The sequence below is a fragment of the Erinaceus europaeus genome, chromosome 19, assembly GCF_950295315.1.
Source record: "Erinaceus europaeus chromosome 19, mEriEur2.1, whole genome shotgun sequence".
Classification (NCBI taxonomy): Eukaryota; Metazoa; Chordata; class Mammalia; order Eulipotyphla; family Erinaceidae; genus Erinaceus; species Erinaceus europaeus.
The window spans coordinates 24,544,894-24,569,789 of NC_080180.1; the positions used below are offsets into that span (position 1 = coordinate 24,544,894).

The 24,896-nt window shown below is 53.0% G+C and overlaps 1 protein-coding gene across 8 annotated transcripts; it reads right to left on the reverse strand.

Annotated features, from left to right (window-relative positions):
• Positions 1–1,348: 1,348 nt before the first annotated feature.
• SLC45A3 (solute carrier family 45 member 3) lies at positions 1,349–23,784 on the reverse strand. 8 transcript variants are annotated; one of them, XM_060178713.1, is made up of 7 exons: positions 23,476–23,597; positions 16,202–16,268; positions 15,505–15,598; positions 8,635–9,029; positions 5,715–6,500; positions 4,750–5,015; positions 1,349–3,190 (listed from the first exon to the last, which is right to left on the reverse strand). In XM_060178713.1, the coding sequence occupies exons 4-7, from the start codon at positions 8,804–8,806 to the stop codon at positions 2,759–2,761; spliced, it is 1,656 nt and encodes a 551-aa protein (XP_060034696.1). In that variant the 5' UTR covers positions 8,807–9,029; positions 15,505–15,598; positions 16,202–16,268; positions 23,476–23,597; the 3' UTR covers positions 1,349–2,758. The 8 variants fall into 8 exon arrangements, with proteins under 8 accessions (XP_060034696.1, XP_060034700.1, XP_060034698.1 ...); XM_060178717.1 differs by lacking the exon at positions 15,505–15,598 and having other exon boundaries at positions 8,983–9,029; positions 23,476–23,598; XM_060178715.1 differs by lacking the exons at positions 15,505–15,598; positions 16,202–16,268; positions 23,476–23,597 and adding an exon at positions 23,697–23,784.
• Between the last annotated feature and the right edge of the window lie 1,112 nt (positions 23,785–24,896).

The window sequence follows — 24,896 nt, forward strand, 5'->3', positions numbered from 1 at the left end:
GAGCTGCAGGTGTCTCTCTGTCTCCCTCTATCTCATCCTCCCCTCTCAATTTCTTTCTGTCTCTATCCAATAATAAACAAATAAAAACGTTTTAAAAAAATAAAATGCAAGAGGGGAAATGAGGTGTTACCCCCTCTCCCTCTCTCTCTGTATCTCCACCCTCTGTCTTTATTCCGTAAATAAATATGTTTTAAAAGTTAAATAGAGCATTAAGCAGTCTAGGAGGTTGTGCAGTAGCTAGAGCTCCAGACTTATAGACGTGAGATCCTGACACTGCACATGCTGGAATGATGCATTAATAAACACATCTTTGGGAGTTGGGCAGTAGCACAGTGGGTTAAGCACACGTGGTGTGAAGCGCAAGGATCTGCATAAGGATCCCGGTTCGAGCCCCCAGCTCCCCACCTGCAGAGGAGTCGCTTCACAGGTGGTAAAGCAGGTCTGCAGGTGTCTGTCTTTCTCTCCCCCTCTGTCTTCCCCATCTGTCTCCATTCTCTCTATCCTGTCTAACAACAATGACATCAATAACAACAATAATAACTACAACAATAAAAAACAAGGGCAATAAAAGGGAAAATAAATAAAGAGAAACTGTTTTTAAACAATGAATAAATGAATAAATAAATAAATAAATAAACACATCTTTACAAAGTACACCCAACAGGGCCAGACAGTAGCATGCCCTATTGAGCACACATTGCCACATGTAAGGACCCGGACTCAAACCATCAGTCCTCACCTGCACCTTCAGAGCTTTGAAGAAGTGCTATAAACATGTGTGTATGTCTCTCTCTCTCCCTATCTAGCCCCCCCATTTCTCTGTCCTATCAAAAAATAAATAAAAATCCAAGCACCAGTGATAACTGTGGTCTCAATTTTTAAAAAATGCACAGAACATTAAAACAATAAAGCTAGTCATTGCACATTGTGAATGATACTGACTACTTTGTAATTCTAAGGTCAGAAATTCTGGTCAGGGCTGGATGGTTGGGAAGATTCTGAACTAGATGCGATCATGAGAGGAAGGTGGAAAGACATGGGAACCAGCACACAATGGTGTCAGGATGCTGGTCATGTTCTTGCTGCTGTGGCTACTTGTTCTGCCTCCTTGGCTGCAACTGGGAGTCCTTTGGGAAGAAAAAAGAAATCCTCTTCCCTACTATCCTGCATTCTGGACTCTGTTCACCCCATGAATTCCCAAATGAACATCCTAATCCCCATACACAGCAGCAGCCAAGCACCAACCGACATGTGTGTGCTGGTCTATGGCTCCACCTGTTGGTCACAGTAGGAACTGATGTTGACAGAGTTGGTCCTCCTACCCCTCCACCCCAAAGACAAACAGGACCATTAGACATATAAGATGCCTTTAATTGTGTGTCACCATAAACATTATATTCTGATTGCTCATATACAGTATAAAATATTTACTCCACTAATAAATAAGACATAACATTATTGCAAACGGCACTTAAACCCCCCAAGATAAGACCTCCTGTACCTAAGCAGGGGGTGCTCCTGAGTTTCTGGGGTTGTCTCTCCAGGCACAGCTGTGTCCCAAAGTCTGAGACAAATAAAGGTTGGGGGTGCCACACACTGTGCATCTGGTCCATCAACAGCTGGAGGAGTGGACTGGGAAGCCCAGTCCCAGAAGGGGCAGATCTGAAACCAGGCTGGGTAAGCAAGGAGAAACTGCCAGCCTTGAGTAACAGGATTTGGGGCATCAGTTAGGGTGAAAAAGAGTTTCCAGGCTACTGGGTCAGGCAAGTTTGGGGCCAGATCAAGCACCCAGAAATGCTCAATGACCAGCTCTCTCAGGGATCTAGTGATGAAGGATCTGTCCCACCCCAACTCCTAGGCACAATGGCAGAGCAGGGGGTGGAATCCACTCTACTTAGTTAAATAAATAAGTTAAATATTTGAAGTGTCCTTTATGACAGCAACATGGGCCACCAAGCCATGTCCCAATAAAGAGGGTGAGGGGAATCAGTGAAAAGGCAGCACTGGGGAGTCAGGCAACCCCACCTTCACCCCGACTCATCCCTCAAATCATTTTTTAAATATTTATTTACTCCCTTTTGTTGCCCTTGTTGTTTTATTGTTGTAGTTATTACTGTTGTTGGATAGGACAGAGAGAAATGGAGAGAGGAAGGGAAGACAGAGAGGGGGAGAGAAAGATAGATACCTGCAGACTTGCTTCACTGCCTGTGAAGTGACTCCCCTACAGGTAGGGATCCGGGGGCTTGAACTGGGATCCTTATGCAGGTCCTTGCACTTTGCGCCACCTGTGCTTAACCCCCTGCGCTACCGCCTGACTCCCCCTCAAATCATTTTTATACTTTTCAAGTAGAGAAGAGTTTCATACTAGAAACTCCCACATAAGAGCAATACAGGGAGATCCTACAGAGCTGGGGGGAGGGGGCTGTCTGAAAGAGGGAACCAGACAGCTGAGATTCAGCTGCCCAAATCCCTTCTTGGAGGTCCAGGGTACCCTCCTACTAATTTCCAGCCTTGCTGGACCCTGCAATATGTGCCCTAGTGCACAGAGCTGCTCAAATGTCTTGCCTTTCTGGACTCCCTCCAGAGAAGTCCAGAGAGATTCTATGACCAGGCAAGGTCAGCCAGCCCTGAAAGCTGGGGTGGGGGACTAGACACACACCACTCCCTATCGCCACAGGGTGGCAGCAGAGAACCACACCACTGAAAGGCCAGCCCCACAGCAGAGGGGAGTAACAGACTGGAACCTGAAGTAGGCACTCTAGACTGAGTATTTGGCCAAGTCGCTCTTGTCAAATACCACCTGTGTGGCAAAGTAAATGGCAACCAAGCCCAGGCCTGCTGCTGACACCATGTAGGCAGTGACAGACTGGCTGAGCTGCACGATGGAGCCCATGAGCAGGGACGGGGCAACCTGGGACAGCAGGAAGGCACTGTCCAGGATGGCCAGGTCCAAGCAGATGCCGCGGCCTGGGACAGCCCTAGTGTCAGATTCACCCACCACCACACGCATGGAGACATCGCAGGCGGAGGCCCCGCAGAGAGTGGGTGGAGCTGGAAGCAGATCAACCCCTGCTCCCATGTGTCCATTGGGGAAGGGGAAGCCCGCCTTAGGGCCAGGTGGGAAGCTGGGCAGCAGGCTGTCTTCACTGGTACCACCTCCATCATCTCCTCGGTATTTGGGCAGGAACACCTGGACGAGGAGAAGAGGGACCATTAGTACAGGTGTGCACCCACCCATGAACCATGGAACTGCAGGCCAATCCTGGCCTCTACCACACCCCCCAGCCCCCAGGGTGGAAGAATACAGCACAGGTCTTGGGAAAATCAGGCAGTTGGTCAGAAAACTGAGTCAGTCCAGCTGGATAGTGAAGGGGAGCAAATGTGAACCCAGAAATCCAGGTTCTTTCTAGTCTCTGGTAGGACAGGTGGGTGGCAGGCAGACTGCACCCAGGGTTGGGGAGGAGTCAGAATCTCAAGGTACAGGGAAAAATGGTAACAGATGAGGAAAGAATTGCAAGAGAACAGAGAAACAAAAGGGACCCCTCCTCATGCCAGAGACTAGTCCCCTTCCCCCATTCCAAGCCTCTTCCCCCAGCCCTGGGCAATCCTCCTTACTGCCTAAGGAGAGAAGCAGAGAGAAGCTCGGCACCCGAGGCCCAGGCCTGAGTCAGAGAGCAGGCGCCTCCTTCCCAACCCCCACCACCTTGCCCCGCTCACACTGGGCCCCTTGTCAGAGCAGGACTGCCTGCCCAGACCTGCTCAAGCGACAAGGCCAGTTTCAGCTATCCCTGCACCCAACTTCTGCTGTTTAAGTCAGGAGCATGTGGCTGAATTAGAGGGTTGGGAAACACCTCAGAGCTCACACCTAGTTCACTGTGGGGCTGGACACTGGTGAGGACAGGTGAGGCAGAGGGGGAGGTATGGCTCAGCACCCTGTCCTGGCATGACGCATGTGGCCAATCCGGGTTTTAGAACATGCGCCCCCAAGTTCCTAGTCAGGGTAGCATAGTAGAGGCTGATGACTTATCAGTACACCAACAGGGTGTCAGGAACTCGGATCACTCAATCCTTCACCCCCTTCCACCTCCAAAGCTACCTAGCTAACCAGCCTCCAGGCTGGGCATTCCTCCGCTAGCTACACACTTTTGTCCCCTGAGGGTCAAACATGGCTCTTCTACAGTCTAAGGGCTCCAAGGACAGACAGCCCCTTCCTCATTAAGCACAGCTCTCCACTAGGGCTGTAGCTCAATGAGAGTTGAGGGGACCAATGGGGGGTGGGGGGTCTCACAGAAAGGGGGGCCCTACAGGGACTGGGAAGTGTGGGACTGAGCAGGATGGTGAGTAGTAAACCAGGTCAGGGTGTCCCCCTGGGCGCAAGGAGGGAGTCAGGAGGGGAAATGTAATATGAAACAGCAGAGCAAGAAGAAAAGCCAGAATGGGAGGAGCAGTAGGAACTGTCCCCATGTGCAGGACTGGGGCAGGGCCCTAGGGGTGCTCTTGGGGGTGCCCAGAAGTCACCTGCTGCAGCCTGCTGCCTCTACAGACACTCCAGACTTCGGGCCTCTGTTTGCCTGAGATTCCAGCATAAAGAAGCCCTCACTGCCTGCAATCCATACACTCACGGGCCATTCTCAGAACCTAGTCTGCACCTTCTTCCGTTGCCCACCCGCCAGCGACCCACGAGGCTTCCTCCCATCAGAGGACTGTTCCGCGCCCCACCCCTGCGCCCCCCAGTGGCGGTGCACGGACCTGCTTCTCGCGGTGGTAGAGAGAGGCCAGCGTGTAGGGCAGGATCTGCAGTGTCGAGAAGGTGAAGCCAGTGAGTGCGGCAGAGGCAGTCACTACCACCAAGCTGCGGGACAGACAGGTGGCGCCGGCAGCCACGGGGAAGGCTACCACACTGGCCAGGTACACAGAGCGGGTACCGAATCGCTGCACCAGGCGGTCCATGATGAGGGAAAAGAGCAGGGAGATGGTGCACTGCAGGAAGAGCCCCAGGCTGCCCATGCGGACCCCTGGGAGGAAGAGGGGACTCAAGGAGCGGCAGAGCAGGCAGGTGCACCTGCCACTGACCAGACTCGGGCCTCAGTACCCCCCCCCACACACACACACCTGTAGCTAGGGGACTCTGGGCTTTTCCTCTGGCCTTGGGGAATGTGGTCAAAACCACAAGATAAGGGTAGAGGAAGCTGTTCTAACGCTTCTCCAGGAAACTTGGCTCCAGGGGCAGGAAGCCAAAGGGGAACAGAGGCCTCCAGGCTGCTCCAGAGGCCTGAGCTGGAAGGTGCTGGCCAGGTGACTGGGAAAGCCAGGGGTCCAAGAGCTAGCTCACTAGGCAGGACATGTGACCCAGGTTTCAGTCCCACATGGAAGGTACTATCATACTGGAAGAAGCTCCAATACATTGGTGTCTCGCCCCCCCCCCCCCCTTTGAATGAAGAAGTGACCAGGCAGCATGTGTAAGACCCTGGCACAAGAAGTTGAGGCCAACCAGATCACAATTCAACCTGCATACCTGTGGACTTAAATATGTTATTTCCTCTGTCAAACAGGGACAGTGATGCTGACTAGTGTGACCACAGCACAGTGACTTCTGTGGATGCTAACTGTGCCTGCTGACCAGGCCAAGGGGTCAATCTCTGAAGCACAGCCGCCAGCCCAGGCTTCCTCCCTGACTGGACACCCTCCTGAGGCAGCCCCCACCAAGAACTTACCTTCATCATAGTGTTTCCGGGCCTCGGTGCCTGGCTCGGCCCTGGGCACACCCTGGTACAGCCCCTCGCCCACAAAGTCCGTGTAAAACAGTGTGAATGTCATGAACGCCATCCAGCTGCATAGCTCAGCCACAAAGAGCCGGCGCAGGGTGTGAGGCACGCGGCAGCAGAGCTGGTGCAGCCGGGGGAGCAGGCCACCCAGGTTCCGCAGGGCCAGGTGAACACGGCTCAGGCAGCAGCGGGGGGGCCCCAAGGGGGCTGGCAGTGCATCCACAGGCTCAGCTGTGCCCAGAGCCACCTCCTCAGTCACGAACAGCGTGGCAGCCATGCAGATGAGGAAGATGAGTGTGAGCAGGCCAAAGAGGCACTCCTCCTGGGTGCCCAGATAGGGGGCCAGGACACTGGCATCCCAGTCGATGGCGGGCAGGAGGTAGCCCAGGCAGCCCCCCAGGCTGATCATGAAGGCATAGACTGAGAAGGCCTGGCGGCAGTGGTCTGGGTCCCGGAAGAGGTCTGAGAGCAGAGCCTCGAGTGGAGTGAAGCACACCTGACCACAGAAGTCCAGCAGCCCCACACCCAGGATCAGCAGTGCCAGCTCCAGGGGCCTGGTGTCCGTGCACAGGAGCCCTGCCAACCAGCCAGCCCGTGGGATAAGAAAAAGGCTAAGCAGGACGCCCAGCGACAGGACCCAGATGAAGGGCCTCCGACGGCCGTAGCGCCCACGCCACTGATCACTGGCTGAGCCCAGGAGGGGCACAGAGACCAAGCCCAGCACTGGGCCAATGCCTGCAAGAAGGGCAAAGTGTGTGAGCCTGAGGTCAGGGTCCTGAGGAACAGGGGAAGGGGGCAGGTGCCATCTCCTGCAAGCGTGGGAAGGACCCATATAATATCACAATCAGGGCTGACTTTGTCCTGAATACTTGGCTAAAGTCTCCATAGTAGTTGTTACTTATGGACCTAGTAGGGGTTGAATTGTTATGTGGAAAACTGGGAAATGTTATGCATGTACAAATTATTGTGCTTTTCTGTCAGCTGTAAACCATTAATCCCCCAGTAAAGAAATTTTTTAAATGGAGTTCTCAGGGGTCGGGCTTAAGCGCACATGGTACGAAACGCAAGGACTGGCATAAGGATCTCAGTTCAAGCCCCCAGCTCCCCACCTGCAGGAAAGTCACTTCACAAGTGGTGACGCAGGTCTGCAGGTGTCTATCTTTCTTTCCCCCTCTGTCTTCCCCTCCTCTCTCCATTTCTCTCTGTCCTATCCAACAGCGATGACATCAATAACTACAACAGCAAACAACAATGGCAACAAAAGGGAATAAATAAATATTTTAAAAAATTTTTAAAAGGAGTTCTAACTCACACCACACCAACTATAATCACTGGTGCCCCCCACCCCACCCACCCTTTTTTTTTTTTTTTTTTTTGGTCTGTGTGTGTGTGATTTCATTGCTCTGGACTTCTCTGACATTCAGAGACAGACACCAGAATGTTCAGGAGTTTTCTCCAATCCTGCATCATTTCTCCTGTGATGCCAGGTCTTAAACCTAGGTTAAAGTGAGGCAAGGAACATATCCATCCAGTGAAGTCTCTCTCTGGTTCCTAATTCTCTACATTGAGATGAGATGCTAAGGCACTGAGCACCTGGTAGTGAGACTCTACACAGGCACAGAGGTAGGGAGGGTGAGACACAGGCAGCCTGACCCCAGAGCCCAGAGCCCAGAACCTGGGAATCAGAAAGTGGTGGTCCCTGCCCTCTGTGGCCTCCAAATTGTGTCAAGTTCCCCTGAACTCAGAAGGGTTAAGAAGGTACCCTGGTTGGAGTCTTTGCTATATTGATCAGCAGTTGTACAATCCTGGCTGAGTCCCTTACCTTCTAAGCCACAGCTCTCCCTTGTATGAAATGGAGACCCTATAAGAGCCATGCAAGGATTAATGAGATGATAGGCCTGAGAGGCAGTATGGCGGATTAAACAATGGACCCTCAACACAAGGTCCCAAGGTTGAGAATGGGAGAATATGAGAACATATGCCAGAGTGATGGTCTGGTTCTGCTTCAGGCTCATTAATAAATGATTTTTAAGGTATGGGGCTGGGTGGTGGCTCACCAGTAGAGTACACACATTACTATGATTCAGGCTCCCCCTCCTCCCCTACCCTGCCATTCCAGGGGAATCTTCATGAGTGGTAAAGCAATGCTACAGGTCTCTCTCTCTCTCTCTCTCTTACCATATATCAAAATATATACATATACATGGAAACCAAGCAATGTGATTTACTAAATGATGAGAAGTATGTATTTAGGGTCAGTGAAGCATCTGTCTCACTTAGTGAGCTGCTTTGCCATGTGTGTGACTCAGATTTGAACCTGGCTCCCAACACACTGAAGGATGCTTCAATGCTGTGCTGTCTTTAATTCTCTACCTCTGCCTCTCTGCCTGTCTCTAACTATAATTTTTTTAAAGGGAGCCAAGTGGTGGTGCACCTAGCTGAGCACACTCATTACAGACTTCAAGGACCTGGGTTCAAGCCCCTGGTCCCCATCTACAGCAGGGAAGCTTCATGAATGGTGAAACAGTGCTACGGGTGTCTCTCCCTCTCTCTCCCCACTTCCTTCTCAATTTCTCTCTTTAACCCCCATATATATATATATATATATATATATATATATATATATATGTCTTAAAAATAAGGGTTTCATTTAATATAAATAAATAAATAAATAAATAAATAAGGTGAAGGACAGTCTCTCAGTGTCTCCTACCATCTAGGGGCTGGGGTACAGAGTGACCAGGCTATGTCCCCATTTCCCTCCTCCTAAGTCCCACAGCCAGGTTCCCATGTCCCCAGCAGCTTCATGAACAGAGGCCATGGCGCTGCTCTCTCTGCAGGTGGCGTGCAGCCGCAGCAGGTGACTCACCCAGCACCATGGTCATGAACTTCTCCTCCACCCCCCCCTCCAGCAGTAGAGGAGGCACGTAGGTGATGCCAGCGGCCAGGCACACCTCCAAGCCAAAGGTCAGCAGGTTGACCAGCAGGAGCTGGGCCTTCCGGTGCCGCAGCAGGCGGCTCAGCCACAGCCTCTGCACCATGGCACCTCAGCAGGGAGGACTCCCCTGTTTTACAGGCTCCAGAAACTTCTCTTCCCGGTCCTACTCCAGATGTCCAGGCCTCTCCTCTGCGCCATCAGCAACTGTCTGGGACTCGGCCAGGAGCCCATTGCTGCCAAGTCTCTCGTAAGGCCAGCTCCTCGGTACAGGCTACACACCTGTTGCTGCTGTGGCCCCAGGGGCAACAAGAGTCATCACTCAGCTCCTAGAAGAGTGGGAACAATCAAATGCAGAGCCTTAAATTCTGGGCACCAGGCCTCTAGGGTCTGCACTCAGCTCTGAATACTGTTCACACCCAGCCACTTCCCCATCAGAAAAGGTGTGTCACTATTATCCCAGGGCTGACATAATTAGCAAGGTAAATAGGATTTTTAAACCTTAGCGCACTCCCAAGACAAACAGATGTCTGTTCTTGTTATGGAATAGCTTTGCCATTGCTCTGGCCTGCTAGTATGGAAAAAGAAAACCTAGCCCACCAAGCTGCCAGCTCCCCGGGCCCTGTTATCAGAGATCCCTAGAGGCTCTCTGCCAACCTGGTTGATTGCTTTTCTCTGCACTTCCCCAAGTCCGGCTGTCCAATTCCCCTTTGTGGAAAGTAACACTTCCTATTCTGCACTGCCTGGCCACAGGCCACATTGCACCAGAACTCCCACCCCCAGGACAGAATGAGGGGGAGGGCACTGCTGCTGTGGTTTGCTGGGTTGGGTTTGAACCTGTCACTGAAACCACTTAAGAGAGCCAGCTCCCCTGGAGGAAGGACCTGGGCCTAAAAGTGGCCCCCCCACACACACACACATATACCAATTTCTCAGAATTCCTACAGGTGACTTGTCACCATCCCCAGGCTCTAGCCTAACAGAGGCATAAAGGCATACCACCTGGTGCCAACCATAGTGGTGCCTAAGCCTCCATAGCTGGCAGGAAACCCTCTGCTTCCTGGTCAGCCTTTCTCTGTTCCCCAAACATCCCAGTCCCAGCAGAGAAGTCCGTTGGTCCTTCTGGCTAGGCCATCCCTCCATCCACTCCACCCCACCCCATGCACTGGCTCTGTTCAGAAGTCACCACAAAAGTAGGGAAAGTGGGAGTCGGGCGGTAGTGCATCGGGTTAAGCGCAGGTGGCACAAAGCTCAAGGACCAGAGTATGGATCGGTTCGAGTCCCCGGCTCCCCACCTGCAGGGGAGTCGCTTCACAAGCGGTGAAGCAGGTCTGCAGGTGTCTTTCTCTCCCCCTCTGTCTTCCCCTCCTCTCTCCATTTCTCTCTGTCCTATCCAACAACAACGACATCAATAACAACAATAATAACTACAACAATAAAAAAACAAGGGCAACCAGAAAGAATTAATTAATTAATTAATTTTAAAAGTAGGGAAAGCAAGTCAGCATGGAGAGGTGCAGCAAGGCACACCCGGGTGACAAAAGCTGAGAGTCCCCCAACATGTCACCCATCCCAAAGTGGTGGGGTGGGTTAGAGGACATTTTTCCCTTGCCCCCAGATTCCTGAAGTGCCTCTCAAGAACAGTGACCAGGTCAGTGACCAGGTCAGGAGCACAGTGACTGAGGGGGACTAAAAACCTCCAGCCCTCACTCATTCTCAGGTCCAACTTTAGCCCCTCATAATTTGGACCTTAACTTGACTTCACAAGACCTGTCCACCCTGAACCACCTACTGGGAGCCAGGGAGAAAGGAACTTCTGGTAAAGTTGGGCAGTCACCAGCCTCTCCACCCCCTGAAGTCCTTGCAATGAAGCACAGATTCCTATAAGGGAGGCAAAGGGAGGAATATAAAATACTAACCTACACAGTCTCAAACAGGACATGAGAGATAGCTCACCAGCCTTGTTATTTGCGCAGCCCAGATGCAAGCCCTAGCTCCATGTGGAAGGTGTCACAGCAACAGAGGAAGCTCTGGGACTGTGGTACCTCTCCCTCTCTCTGTCTCTATCTTAATGATAAAGCAACTCAGTGAAACCACCTTGGCTCCCTCCAAAAATAAAAACAAGACATTAATTTAGTGGAGTGACTGAGTTTAGGCTGAGCTGTCCCCTCCTTAGTGGCTGCCTGGCCATAGCTGCCCAGAAGGTAAACAGGAGATGATAAGGAGTGGCGTCAAGAGGGAGGGGTGCTTCACAGAGCTTCCAATCCTTTCCTCTCTGCACCCCCACTCAGCTGCACTGGTTTAATGTATTTTAAGGGAACAGGTCTTCCCTGAGCAAACAGACTGTCAGGCCCAAACTTACCCACGACCTGCCCCCAGTCCCAAGCCTGGGCTGTTCCCTGTAGGTTCTAATAATCACCCCACCTTTCTTTGTGCCTCCCTAACCCAGATCCTCACACCCTCCTGGCCCTACGAGAGAGAAGGGCAATGCCTTCACTGTCGCTGTCCTCTGCCTAGACACCTCCCAAACTGTAGCCCCCAGTCCAACCTATACTTGGTAACCAGGGGCTGGGCCCTGAAACAATTCCCTGAAAGAAGGTGGGGAGGAAGTGGGCAGGCTCTAGCTGGCTCAGCACCCCTTTGTTCTTAGGTTGAGGAGCCTTCCCTCTTCTGCTTTCTCTTGTGTGGGGTGTAGGAGGTAGGGGGAGAAGGACAGGGCTAGGGTGCCAACCCAGATTTCATTCTTTCTGGCTCAGACCAACCTGTAGAAGGGCAAGCCCACAGTGGCTCTCTTCCTACCAATAAGCACCCCTTTCTTCTGTCCCTGGTACCCCCACCTTCAGTTCCTGAGGGAGGTAGGGGACTAACAGTGGTTTGATTATCTCTCCTACCTGGGCCCAGGGCTTCTCACTAAAGCTTGGAAGGTCCCCCTGTTTGAGGTACACTCATATAATTCTCCCCCTCCAGAGGCAAATCCTCCTGCCTCCCTGCTCCTGAAGCCCTTTGCCTATTTGCCAAACACAAGATCAACCAGGGCAGACAGCCCCAAGTGCTCACCTGGTGTGGGGGGGGCACAGTTGGGGAAAAGGAATTGCCTGCAGCTGAGGAGAACAAGCCCCTCTCAGGTTCCATATATCTCCTCTCCTGATGTCAGGGGCACACGACAATGGGAGAAAACCATGCGGTAGCACAGTGGGTTAAGCACACATGGCGCAAAGCACACGGACCAGCATTAGAATTCCAGTTCAAGGCCCCCTGACTCCCCACCTGCAGGTGGGGAAGCAGGTCTGCAGTGTCTGCCTTTCTCTCCCCCTCTTTGTTTCCCCCTCTCTCCATTTTTCTCTGTCCTATCTAACAATGATGACATCAACAATAACAACAATAATAACTACAACAACAATAAAAAGGGCAACAAAAGGAAAATTAACTAATTAATTAATTTAAAAATGGGAGGAAACCCAAAACTTCTGGGAAAGGAGGTGGAGCTCAACCCCAGGCCACCTCTCCTCCTGTCCTGAGGAGCAGATCCCAGGCCTGGAGAGGCCATGGGGGGCTGGGTTCACTCAGTGACCAGCTCTCCCTCCACAACAGGCTCAAAGGTCATACTGGGGATCCCTGAGAAGGGGCCTAGGAGGTAGGGGCCCAGAGCAGTGTAAAAGAGGGGGAGGCCCTAAGTCCTCCTTACACACACACAACAGCCTTTCCCAGAGAAAGCAACTCCTAAGGGCTCACAGGTGGCAGATGTGAGGAGACAGTCCCTTGAAGACTGGACAGTCACCCCTGCCCCTTTGGTGGAAGCTTCAAGCTGGGAAGAAGCATGGGGAAATGAAACTAAGCAACAGGAATCAACTTGGCCTGAACTTTCTCTAAAATTCAAAAGAGAGAGCAGTGAGGGCAGCGGAAAGGCAAGGCCAGAGAGCTCACTCCTGGTGGCTGTCCCTGAGGAGGTCAGAGGGTTGGATAAAGGGGCCTTTGAGGGCTTTCAAAGCGCTCCTGCACGGCTGGGTGCTGAGCTGAGGTGGCGAGGTGGGGGTGTGTGTGTGTGTGTGTGTGTGTGGAATTGCAGTCCCTGGCTGACAGGGCTGGGGGCAGCGCCACCGTGCGTGTCAGGCCGCAATTCTATGGCCTCTTTATGCAGCCAACGTCCCCACACCCCGCCCGGGGACATCAAACGGCCGCAGCCCCCGCCCTGACCCCTCGGGCTGGGCGACCCCACCACCCCCTCAGCACTCACAAAGGCCACGCTGCTTTCTCACACGCTCCTGGGGGAGCGCGCCCCACCCCTGCCCCCACCCGGGGGAAGGAGCTGGGGAAGGCCAGCTACCGGGACTCATGACTCAGCTGCCAAAGGGGGTGGGGTCACCCCGCTAGAAGACACACGGGGAAATGACCCATAGGGAGAGGCTGCCAGATTGTGGGCCAGAGGGGCACCCCTGTTGCTCTAAACTGGACTGGACCTCAGAAAATTGAACTTTTCACTGAGTGCATGGAATACTGGGACACTGAAACCCCCCACCTCCCAAAAAGAGCGGTTCCATAGCGGTTCCATAGCAGTTCCCAGAAAGAGACTAGCTGGCCTAGAAGTGAGCATCCTTGGAGGCAATGAGCTCTAGTGATTGGAGGGGAGTCCCCAAGTGTCCCCCCCTGCTGTGCTGGGGGAATTCCCACCCAGGCTGCTGCCCACCCCCCCAACCTCACTCGGCCTTGGTTCTCCTGGCTCAAATACTTCTAGAAGGGAAAACTTGTTTCCCCCATCCCAGAAGCAAAAGCAGTCAGCACAAATGGCCTCCCACAGACACCGAGAACCATTCTCCACCTCAAGGGCATCCTGAGAGTGGAGGCCCCCAGACCTGCTTCCCCCATCCTCCCCCCCCCCCCCGCCCCCATCCCTAGGGGTTTAGAGACCGTCCCGCTGTGCTGCCTTTTCTTCACTGGAGCTGGAAGCCTTCTGCTTAGCAGCTTGTTGGAGCAAGTGAGGGGGGTGCAGGCGGGACACAATGGGGATTAGGGAGAGCCCTCACCCACTGCAGAGTAATCCATCAAACTCTCCCGCCGCTAGCTGGCCCCTTCCCACTCTGTCCCCTTCCAGCTGCTGAGCCCCTACCCCCTCGGCTCCTGAGCCCTGTCACTTGGGACAGCAAAGAGAATCCAGGGCCCTTGGGGGGGGGGGCGACAGGACACTGGGAAAAGGGCAACACTGCCTCCCCCCTATACCCTCCAATGTATGAAAGCCCAACAGGTGGCAGTGGCTTGTACGAAAGTTGCTTTTGTTGAGGAGTCTGAGAGCCAAAGCCCAACTTCTGAATGGAAACAAATGCACAGGGGATTGAGGAGAGGGGGAGGAGAGGAGGACAGGCAACTGGCTTTCCCCACCCTTCCCCTCTCCTCCCCCACCCAGTGACAAGGAATTGGTGGCTGCTTGACTCTCACTTTGACCCACACCAAGCCCAAGCTGGAGGAATCACCCCACCCAAGGAGGACCTGGTGATAGAGGGGTGGGGGACACAGCCCAAGCAGCCTCATCCAGACCCAGGCACCTGGGCCATCCACCCACACCTTCAGAGAACAGCGTGACCTAACATCCCCGACTGAGGAGTCTCCAAACCAAGACAGCCAGTCCTCTTCACCCTGTTGCTCTCTACCACCCAGAAGTCACAGCCTCTGAGCTGGGCACCTCCACAGCCCAGAAGATTCTGCAGCATGGCCCAGCCTGATTTGGATTTGCAGGTCAACAGGACCACTCGCTGAGAGAGTGTGACCATGTGACTTTGTTCGTAGGCCTCTCCCAGTCCTGTGCCCAGTAGCTGCAGCTCACACATGCTTTTCCACATGTTGTGACATTAGTCATCGTCATCATTATTTTTCAGACCAGGCTTTGTGCGTGCGTTATTCCACGACTCCCATAGACTAATTTTCCCCCCATTTTTCTTTTAACTTAAGACAGAGACAGAGAGGAAGAAAGATTGAAAGGGAGAGATAGAGAGAAAAGCAGATGGGACCAGGTAATGGTACACATGGTTGAGTGCACCCATTACCGTGTATAAGGACTTGAGTTCAAGCTCCTGCTCCCCACCTGCAGGGAGAAGCTTCATGAATGGGGAAGCAGTGCTGCAGGTGTCTCTATTTCTCTGTTTCCTCTTCCCCTTTTGACTTCTCTCTGTATCTCTATTCAATAAAATAAAAATTTAAAAATATAAAAAGAGAGAAAAGGAAAGATACCACAGTCCCTTCCATGTGTGGTGCTCTCATGGGGCCCAGTGGCTCGAACCTGGTCTTTATGCTCATAAAGTCTGAGCTCTACCTGATGAGCTACCTCCCAGCCCTTCTTCCACCCAGCAGAGGGAGGAGCAGACTCAGTAAGTATTATACCCATTTGACAGGTGAGGAAACCTGGGTTGTAACCAATTTCATATACAAGTCATGCGTTTGCGAGAGTATGAGGGAGTCCTGGTCGGCCTGGGCTCCCTCAGCCAGGGAAGGCTGGGGGAGGGCCCTCATGTTCCCAGAGAGGACAGCAGAGGACAGAGGTAGCAGCTAGGCCTTTCTTCCATTTTCCTCCCTTCCCCTTCCCTCCCACCACATGCCTCCTGCACTGGCACCGGTTCTCTTTCAGCCCCCAGAGCCAGAGGAATGCCAAGAATGCACATGCGCCCAGGTGCTGGCCCCCACAGGTGAGAAGAGGTCAGCCTACCTGCCGGCAGAAGCTATAAAGGAAAGGACAGGAGGGTGGGACAAACATCCACAGTCAGGAGACAGGGAGCTGCCCATCCCCCTCCCCGGGGACAGCCCTGGGCTGACACCTACTCATCAGCCAGGTGTGACACACGTGCCAGACCAGCCTCCTCTGACTCCTCTTCAAGCTCTGTTCACAATGATGGACACCGAGTCTGAAAAATACCTTGCCAGAAAAGTAGAGATTCAGTTTCAGTGACTTTCCTGGCCACGTCAACTGCTGCTCTCTGACTCAGTCTGTACCCCTGTAAGATGGTAGCTAGTCTCAAGGCTGCCTGCCATACTCCACAACTGAGTGTGCTGCTGTGGGGAACTGGACCTGCTCCCACTTTAGGAATGTGTCTTAGCACCTGTAGCACCTCATTGTGCTTTCTTTGATTGCTTTTTTTGGCCCTTTTGTTGGAAGGGTTGCAACCCCATTTGTTTCCCCATCAGTGACGATGACTACCCATCTCCAGGCCAGGGGGAGGGGCACCTCACCCCACAGGTATCCTGAGTGCTCCCTGGTAAGGCCCTGTGGGGGTAGTGGACATCCTTCTTTTTCTTTTTGTCATCACTAGGGCTTCCTATCTCTAGGATGACTTTACTAGAGACAGAGAGAGACAAAGAGACAAAAAGAGAAGCTTCCTCCAGTGCAATGGAGGCCAGGCTTGAACCTGGGTCATGTACATGGCAAAGCAGCTCACTAGCCAAGTGAGCTATTTTGCCAGCCCAGGGGGTAGTGGATTTTCATAGCCTTCTGTCAAGGAGGAACCCCAGCAGTACTCACCCAGCCTTTCCTTGTCTGCACATGGCTCAAGCCACCAATAGTGCCAAGGATCAGCAGTCACCTGGAACTGAGGAAAGTAACTAAGACATGGGGGGAGGGGGCAGACCTACTCCCTCTGAGAACTGGACTCTGTTCCTGACCGGAATTAGTAACTGGATTCCTTCTCTCCTTACCTCACAATAAATGCCTTCCTGTAAGGTGGGACAATGGTACCAAGAAACTCCTTGGGTCCAGGACGAAGGTGGAGAAATCAGGTGACCCAGGAATTTAGCCCAGTCTCCAGGTCACTGAGAAGCTCCTTCAGCTTCCTTTCATCCTACAGACCCCAAGTGAAACCTGACCGCCTCCTAGAGGACTTGAACTCTGCCAGTCAGCCAGAGGTCACTGGGCAGCTCACCCCATCAGTCCACAGCCAACCCACTGCCCTCCCACAAGAGAGAGACAGGAAAGAGGTGGGGTGTGGGGTGGTGTGGGGTGATTTGAGCCCTGGGCTGAGAGACAGGGTCCTTGCAGGGCCCGGTGCACCACTCCTCAGGAGCTCTACTCCCACAGTCTCTAAGGTTCCCTCAGTCTGATACCCCAGATCTGTGGTCAGCTCCAGTTGTCAGCAGAGGGCTCCGGGTTCCCCAGCACTACAGAAGTGATTTCTCTATTAGTATCCTGGTGCATGATGGTGGAAATGGAACTAGGTTTTTTTTTTGGTGGGGGTGGGGTGGGGTGGGGTGGTATAAGAGTGTTCTGCTTGTGGTTCGGGAAGTGTCGCGGTGGCTAAGGAACTAGACTCTCAAGCATGGGATCCTGAGTTCAATCCCCAGCAGCACATGTACCAGAGTGATGTCTGGCTCTTTCTCTACTCCTATCTTTTCATTAATAAATAAAATATTTTTTTTTAAAAAAGAGTGTTCTGCAAACACCTATCACAGGGAAATGAGAAATTGTATCCATGTGTCGACAACTGTACTATAATCCATTATCCCCCCACACACACAAAGTGATAAAGAGGAGAATGAGGAGGAGGAGGAGGAGGAGGAGGAGGAGGAGGGTGCTTCCCAAAACAGTCATTAGGGTGAGCAAAGTAATCGAGGGCTTGGAAAATAAAGAGTCCTGTTTGCCTGCCCTAGGAAGAAATATGCCTCAACTTCACCTCCCCCAAAGGAATGCCGATGAGCCCCAAAGCCCACCCACCCATCCACCCAACACCTGCTGAGCCACAGTGTTGCCCATGCCCACTCTGAAAGTAATGGGGAAACAAGCAGGTTGTAACCCTACCAGCAAAAGGGCAAAAACGCAATCAAAGCACAATGAGGTGCTACAGGTGCTAAGACACAGTCCTAAAGTGAGAGCAGGCTCAGGTCCCCCAGGGCTTCCAAGTGGAGGAGGCTCTGTTGCTGAGCCTTGGGAAGAAGAGCTGGTAGAACTATGTAGGAAAAGGTACAGACTATATAGTCTGTGCTGCCAGAAACAGTAACCGAAACCTGAGGATTCCACACCTACCCTACTGGCTGCACTCCGTTAGGTGGGTGGATTGAGGGGTCAGGTGGTTCTATGGTAGAACGTATGCTTTGAATACACAGGGTCCTAGGTTCAATCCCAGCACTACACTGAGGCAAGATAAAACAAATCAAACATTGTAGGTGGTGGAAGAGTTGGTGGTGGTCAGAGAGAGAGAGAGAGAATGTGTGTGTGCGTGGATGTGTCTTTGTCACACATAATTTAAAAATTGTAGTTGGCCTAGGAGGTGGCACAGTGGTGGATGGAATGCTAGACTCGAAAGTATAAGATCCATGTACCAGAGTGATGCTCTGGTTCACTGCTCCCCCCATTAATAACTAAATGCGGGGGCTGGGTGATGGCACACCTGGTTGAACGCACATGTTACAATGTGCAAGGACCCAGGTTCGAGCCCCCGGTCCCCATCTGCAGAAGGAAAGCTTTGCTAGTACTGAAGCAAAGTTACAAGTATCTCTTTGTCGCCCTCCCTATCTCCCACTTCCCTCTCGATTTCTGCCTGTCTCAATCCAATAATCAAAAAAAAAAAAAAAAACTACTTTGAAAAACTGTAGGATTGGCCTTTGTTCTCAGAACTGGGCTCAAGATGTCAAATTCCTCAACACTGGGTTCAATTCTGTCTCCAAAGCAAATGCTCAATTATTGTCCCCATTGTTTCTCCCTTTCCCCTAAGCTCTGTCTAGCTCAAGGCCCAGCCTCCCCCAGTACTTTTTGGGGACCCTAGCTGTCCATGATGTCTGTCCAGCACCCTTAGGGGTGGCTCTCATTCAGGGTCCTCCTGGGTCTCTGGCTGGCAGCCCCTATCTCCCTTCTCCATGAGCCTTTCAATCCCTGGAAAACAGCCTGAGAAGCAGCGTGAGAGAACCTTACCTGAGCGACTGCGTCAGGTCCAGTGTGGTCGGAGTTGAGCAGGGCAACATTCTCAGCTTTCTCTTGACAAAAGCCAAGAGTAGGAAGCCAGATTGCCACATCCCTCAGGCAGGTCACTCCCAGCCTGGACACTATTTGCCAGCTCAAAGTACGCTGGAGGTTATAGGAGGTGGGGGTGGCGAAGGCTTGAGAGAGCACTGGGGACAGAAGGAAGTCTGTGAAGGGCTGGCAGCTTCTATGGGCATCCTATTTGGCCTGAATCTGGTGACTGAGGGCTATAGGATCAGGGACTGGTCTCCAAACCAGGAAAACTGATCTTCAGAATTCACAAAAAAAAGGGGAGGTGGGGGAGAGACAACAAGCATGTATTAGCACCTGGCCTGCTCAGGCACTTTGCTAAATACACCATTCTCAGCTCATTAAATCCCACCACAGCCTTGCAAGTGAATTTTACCATCTCCATGTTACATCAAGGAAACAAAGTTAGTATTTATCTATTTATTTATTTATTTATTTTCCCTTTTGTTGCCCTTTTTTAAAATTATTATTATTGTTGGCTAGGACAGAAAGAAATTGAGAGAGGAGGGGAAGACAGGTGGTGGGGGGGGGAAGATAGACACCTGCAGACCTGCTTCCCTGTCTGTGAAGCGAACCCCCTGCAAGTGGGGAGCCAGGGGCTTGAACCAGGATCCTTACACTGGTCCTTGCGCTTTGTGCCACATGTGCTCCCGAATTTGTGCCTGACTCCTGAATTTTTTTTTATATCAACTGCTGTGCTCAGATTTTAAAAGTCAGTGTCAGAAACCATAAAAGGTAAGGTGGTAGTGCACCTGGTAGAGCATACATGCTACAATCTCAAGGACCAGGGTTCAAGTCTCCAGTCCTCTCCTGCAAGGGGAAAGCTTCCTGAATCTAGGTCTCTTTTTCTCTTCTCTTCCCTTCTCTTCTCTTCTCTTCTCTTCTCTCTCTTTCTCTTTCCTTCTCTCTTCCTCCCCCCCCCCTCTTGAATTCTCTGTCTCTATCCAGTAAATATATATATTTGCCTCCACGGTTATTGCTGGGATTCAGTGCCTGCACTACAAATCCTCTACTCCTGGAGGCCATTTATTGTAGTTGGACAAGACAGGGAGAAATCAAGAGAGGAGGGGAAGACATAGAGGGGGAGATAAAGATAAACACCTAAAGACCTGCTTCACTACTTGTGAAGCAACCCTGCCCCCTGCAGGTGGGGAGCCGAGGGCTTGAACCAGGATCCTTATGCCAGTCCTTGAGCTTTGCACCGTGTGCACTTAACCTGCTGCATTACTGCCCAGCCCCCACAATAAGTATTTTTTTAAGAATATTTCAATCTTTAAAAAAGCCAAGAAGCTTCACAAGTCATTCAGGGTCAATAGCAAACTGTGGGCTTCTTCTCATGGAGGAAACATGGACCACATGGCAGAAAGAAGGGGCCAAACAGGAAGTTCTGGTCAGATGTCAGGGCCATCCCATGATGGCTCTATCACCAGCCCCCAAGCAGGAACACTTGACACAGTGGACAAAGCTCCACACTGTAGCTCTATGGCCAGAGTTAAGTGGCATCAGTGTCGGAGAGGCTGGGCCTGGTACCAACTGGTCCAGCAAACAGGGCCACTGACTGTTGACAGAAAGCCAGGCTAGAGACTGCCTTCCAGACCCCATAAAACAGTGTTAAGAGTTTCCAGCTGGGGGTGGGTGGGGGAAGAGGACAGAGCAGAATCAACTCCTGAGCACCCATCCCTCTCATCCCATTCCTCTAAGAAAAACCACAAGTAACCTCTCTGTACTCACTTCCATCACCTTGTGGTACCCCCTTCCAGGAGGGTACCACCTTGAGGAGGTAAGCAGGGCAGGGGTTTCTGGACTGACGTTTTTTAAAATCATATAGAGTCAACTGCGAGGTGGTGCAGTAGATAAAGCACTGGACTCACAGTCATGAGGTCCCGAGTTCAATCCCTGGCAGCACATATGCCAGAAAGATGCTCTGGTTCTCTCTCCTTAACATTTTTTTTTAAAGACACATGCAGTATCAACTTGGAAGAAACCACCAGTTATGGGGTGTCCTCTGCACCATGTAGCAAGTTCAACTACAAATGGGTCCCTCACAGTTTACACCAAGGTGTGTATGGTCTGATCCCCTTGCTCAGAAACTCTGGTTTCTAAATGTAAGCCACAGCCACCACCTGCCTCCACTGTCAGCAAACATCAGGGATCAGGCTCTCTCCACGCAGCTGTGCACTCAGGGCTTTACCTAGACCCACCCTTGTGGTTCTGGAAGAGTGGGAGGTAGGCACTGCAACCCTCCTTTTACAGAGCAGTAGTCACAGCACTGATAGGGGTGGTTGGCAGAGAGCCGACAGTAGCTGTTCAAGAGGAAGTGGGAGCCAAACCCTGGCAACTGGGGCTGGCCCAGTCTCTTGTCCTGGAACCCCAAGCCCAGCAGACTTTGCTCACAAGGACACCAGGTGTATTGTAGCCCCCCCCTTTTTTTCAAAACAGGATTCAAGAATCAAAAACCTGACTGAGGGCTCCTATCCACTTAGTTATAGGTGACAGATTCAGTTAATACAAGCTAACATTTATTGAATACATATTATGTATCAGGCACAGTCCAGAGCTCTCTTTGATTTAAGAAAATCATTTTTATTTTATATGTGACATATAGTTGTAGTTGCTTATATTTGTTAGATTAATAAATAAGACTGGGGGTGGGCAGTGGCACACTTGGGTACATACATTATCAAGCCTTTAGCCCCCACCTGCAGGGAATAAGTTTTGTGATGGAGCAGTGCTGTGAGTCTCTCTCTTTCTCTCTCTCTCTCTCTCTCCCTCCCTCTTTCCCTTCATCTCTCCCTCCCTATCTCTCCCTCCCCTCCCCGCTCAATTGCTGTCTTAATTTTAAAAAGGGGGGCTTCCAGGAGAGGTAGATTTATCATGCAGGCACTGAGCCCCAGTGATAACCCTGGTGGCAGTATAAATAGGTTTTATTATTATTACTTCCATTTTACATCCAGCAATACTGGTCTTGCTTAAGGCCTGGGTTTTTGTTGCTGTTGTTATTTTAAAGTATTATTCAATAATGAGAAAAAAGAGAGAGAACCAGAGCATCATCACCCTGCCACATGTTGCCTAGAACTCAGGACCTCATACTTGAAGGTCCAACAGTTTATCCACTGTGCCACTTCCCAGACTGCAGAGCTTGGGCTTTTATTCCCAGAACTGTGTCATCAGGTGCTAAGTGATAGTGCCTCACTTCACTTTCTGAATCCTCAGCCCTGCCCAGCTGGGAGAGGGGATCTGAGCTACCCCTCCAGCTACCCCACCAAGGATTGCTGTCCAACTCCTGCTCCTCCTCTGCCTTCTGGGCAACTCAGAGAGCCAGGAGGGGCAGGGGAAGTTCACCCACACCAGGTGAGTATATAAAAAAACTTGCCCCCACACACCCACTTAAGCTGGGACCTGCTATGGCCACAGCTGTATTTTTATCTTCAGACTCATCCTGCTGACTCAAGCTCCATTTTTCTGAGCACTTTGAGACCAACAGAGTCCTGGCTCAGGGACAGGCCTGGGGGGAGCAGATAAGGGAGGAATGAGAAGATGGGACCCATCCAACAAAAGGGCTTGTGACCTCAAATTACGGCCCATTCACTCCCTGGGAGAAGTTGCTCTGTACATTTCCTGTGCTTCCCTGCACCTCCCCGACCCTTCCCTTCCCGCGCTGCTGCGCCAGTCTGCTGCTCGACCCTCGAGCAGGTGAGTCCTCACCGGGTTCTACCTGCAGTGGGAAAGGCAACCTCAAGCCCCAGGAGCCCAGGGCCCAGCCATCAGACACGCTTCCAGCAAGGGGCGCACTGAGTCCTGGCCTCTGAGTCTGCAGGAAGGGAACAGAAGCTGAGCTAGTCTCTAGTCTCTGCTCCACGGGGCACGGCTGAAAGGCACCTGGGATGCCCAGCAGGTACCCGCCATGCAGACCCATCCCCACGCCGAATCTGGCACCAGACGAGTGGGAAAGGCTGAGTGGGTCAGTGGGGTCCGTCCGGAAGGTAGAGGCTGACCTAGAGGTCAAGGGCAGGCTCCGCTCCAAGGCTGCGCGGAATGGGGTCCGGGGGCGGGGCACGACAGACCCTTCAGGTCCCAGGGCTTTTCTGGCCACTCGCGCTGCCTGAGCCTAGAGCCCCTTGAGGCTGCAGCTGGAGCCCAAGTACCCCCTCCTTGCACCTGTTCGCTCCCCCGTCTCACCTGAGCGCCCTCCTTGGGGGTGAAGGACGCGCACGAGATGCCCCAGGGCGCACACACACTACAGCCCCAATTCTGCCCAGAGCCTAACCCCAAGACTAACATCCGAAGGGACTCAGTCACGTCTCCCCGCCCCTCCCCCATGCCCCCCCGCACTTGTCCCCCAGCGCGGGCCGGGGTACGAAGACCCCCCCACGCCCCTCCGCCAGCCCCTTTCCCGGCTCCAGAGCGCGCCGCAGTGACTCATCCTGCCCCTTTCCGGTGAAGCCGAGACAAGGGAAGAAAATAAATGCAACTTTCCAAAGAAAACTCCGCGGCAGGAGGCTACAGCAGGGGCGCGCCGGGGCTGGGGAGGGGCCGCTCCCCGCCCACCCGGCCCCCCCGCGCCTCCCGGCCGCCCACCCTCCACACAGGAAAGCTCAGATCTGGGGGGTGCCTTGCAGCTTGCAGCAGAGGTCGCGCCCCGGGGCGCCCGCATTCCGGCCACCTCCTCTGGGGTCCGCAGGGCTCGGCGCGCTCTGGCTGCTCCCCGCAGCCTCGGCCCGGGGTGCAGAGCACCGGAATCCAGGGACCCGGCCGCAAGGCGCCCCTCCCTTCCCCGCCCCGACTCGCTGCCTTGGGTGGAGGGGGGGCGATCCTACCTGGCCAAGGTGCGCGGCTGTCACCCGGGCCGGCGCATGGGAGCCGGTCCCCCGCCCACCCCCGGCGTCCCCAAGCGCGCCAGCCGGCGGCTTTTAAATCTCCAGGTTACTAGGCTGGGGGGGGGGGGGAGCATGCGCGCTGGGGCGGCCAGGAGGGGGCGGGGCGAGGCGGGCTGGAGCTGGGGGGTGCAGGGAGGGGGTCCGGAGGGTGGGGCTGGTACCCGCGAGAAGAAGGTAGGAGGGCTCCGGGTTGTCTTTGTAGCCACGACCTCGACGGCGGCCCCCGCGTGGCTCCGGACTGCCCTGTCATTACCCAGGGCAGCGCCGCCTCTTGAGCAGCGAGGTGAGAGCCACCCAGCCACACTGCCCGCGCCTGCCCTTCTGGCCCGGACCCCGTCTCAGAGCTGCACTCTCCGCCCCCCGTCCACGACGGCCCTCTGAAAGGAGATGTCACCTTCTTCCGAGTTGCTGCCCTGGAGCCAATCAGTTCTTGCTCCTCAAGTTCAAAGCCAGTCCATTGGTTCTTCCTCCTTGAGGGTGTGTAGAAAGCAGCTGAGCGAGTGGAGCAGTTAAGCGAGTTCCCAACAGGTCACCTTTTCCAGAATGGCTTTGCCCTTCGGACAACGGGTGGTGGGTGGGGGCTGGAGGCCTCTGCCCTGCAGGCCTTAAACTGGGCACCTGGATGTGTCTTTCTTCCTCCGTGGACTCCTATCAGGGTGCGGAGAAGGCACTTTATGTGAACTTGGATATTGCAAAGTGCTGGGTACATGAGCTAGCTGGCAGAAGCTCTGGGCTGGGTACAGGGCACGGGGCCACTGCCACCAGCCAGGTGTCACGTGCAGCACACCCACTGCATTCAGGTTCGCTGTAAAAATGGCAGTTGACCAGGTGATTCCGATTCCTAGGGTCATGTCCACCCAGAAGGCAGAGAAGAAAGGGGAATGGAAAAGAGAGAGGGTCAGGATGGAGCCTTGATGGAGCAGGAGAGAACAAAGAAAGAAACCAAGCATCTTCCTTTGGAGTAACTAAACCATCTTCACTTGAAAAATGTCCACACACTCTCTCCCTGGGAGTACTCACTGCTCCAATAGGTAAAGCTAACAGCCTCCCAGAATCTCCATGTTCATGTGTGGCCAGGAGGGAAACCTGGTGGAGTTCTGGGTCTGTGACAGAGCTGGTATCCCCTCTGCCCCAGCAAAAGAGGGCCGGAGTAAGAGGGAATTCCAGGTCAGCTGGAAAAGTACAGATCCGGGAGAGCGGATTTTTCCAGGCTGTGGAAAAAGCAGAGAAAGTAGGAGTTGTACCGTCTCAGAGATATAGGAACCCCACCTGATTCTCTGCCCCAGGGGGCATGGGGATGCTGCATGCCTTACTCCTTGGGACATGGGGGGAGGTGGCGCTCAGGAGAGTCAGCAGACAGT

Bases quoted from the DNA above. Each gene is read 5' to 3' on its own strand.
- SLC45A3 (XM_060178715.1), bottom strand. From the start codon at position 8,806: ATGGTGCAGAGGCTGTGGCTGAGCCGCCTGCTGCGGCACCGGAAGGCC. The intron at 5,016-5,714 runs GTAAGTTCTTGG...TCTTCCTCCCAG, and splicing joins CCGGAAACACTATGATGAAG to GGGTCCGCATGGGCAGCCTG. The intron at 3,191-4,749 runs GTCCGTGCACCG...CTCCTCGTCCAG, and splicing joins TCTACCACCGCGAGAAGCAG to GTGTTCCTGCCCAAATACCG.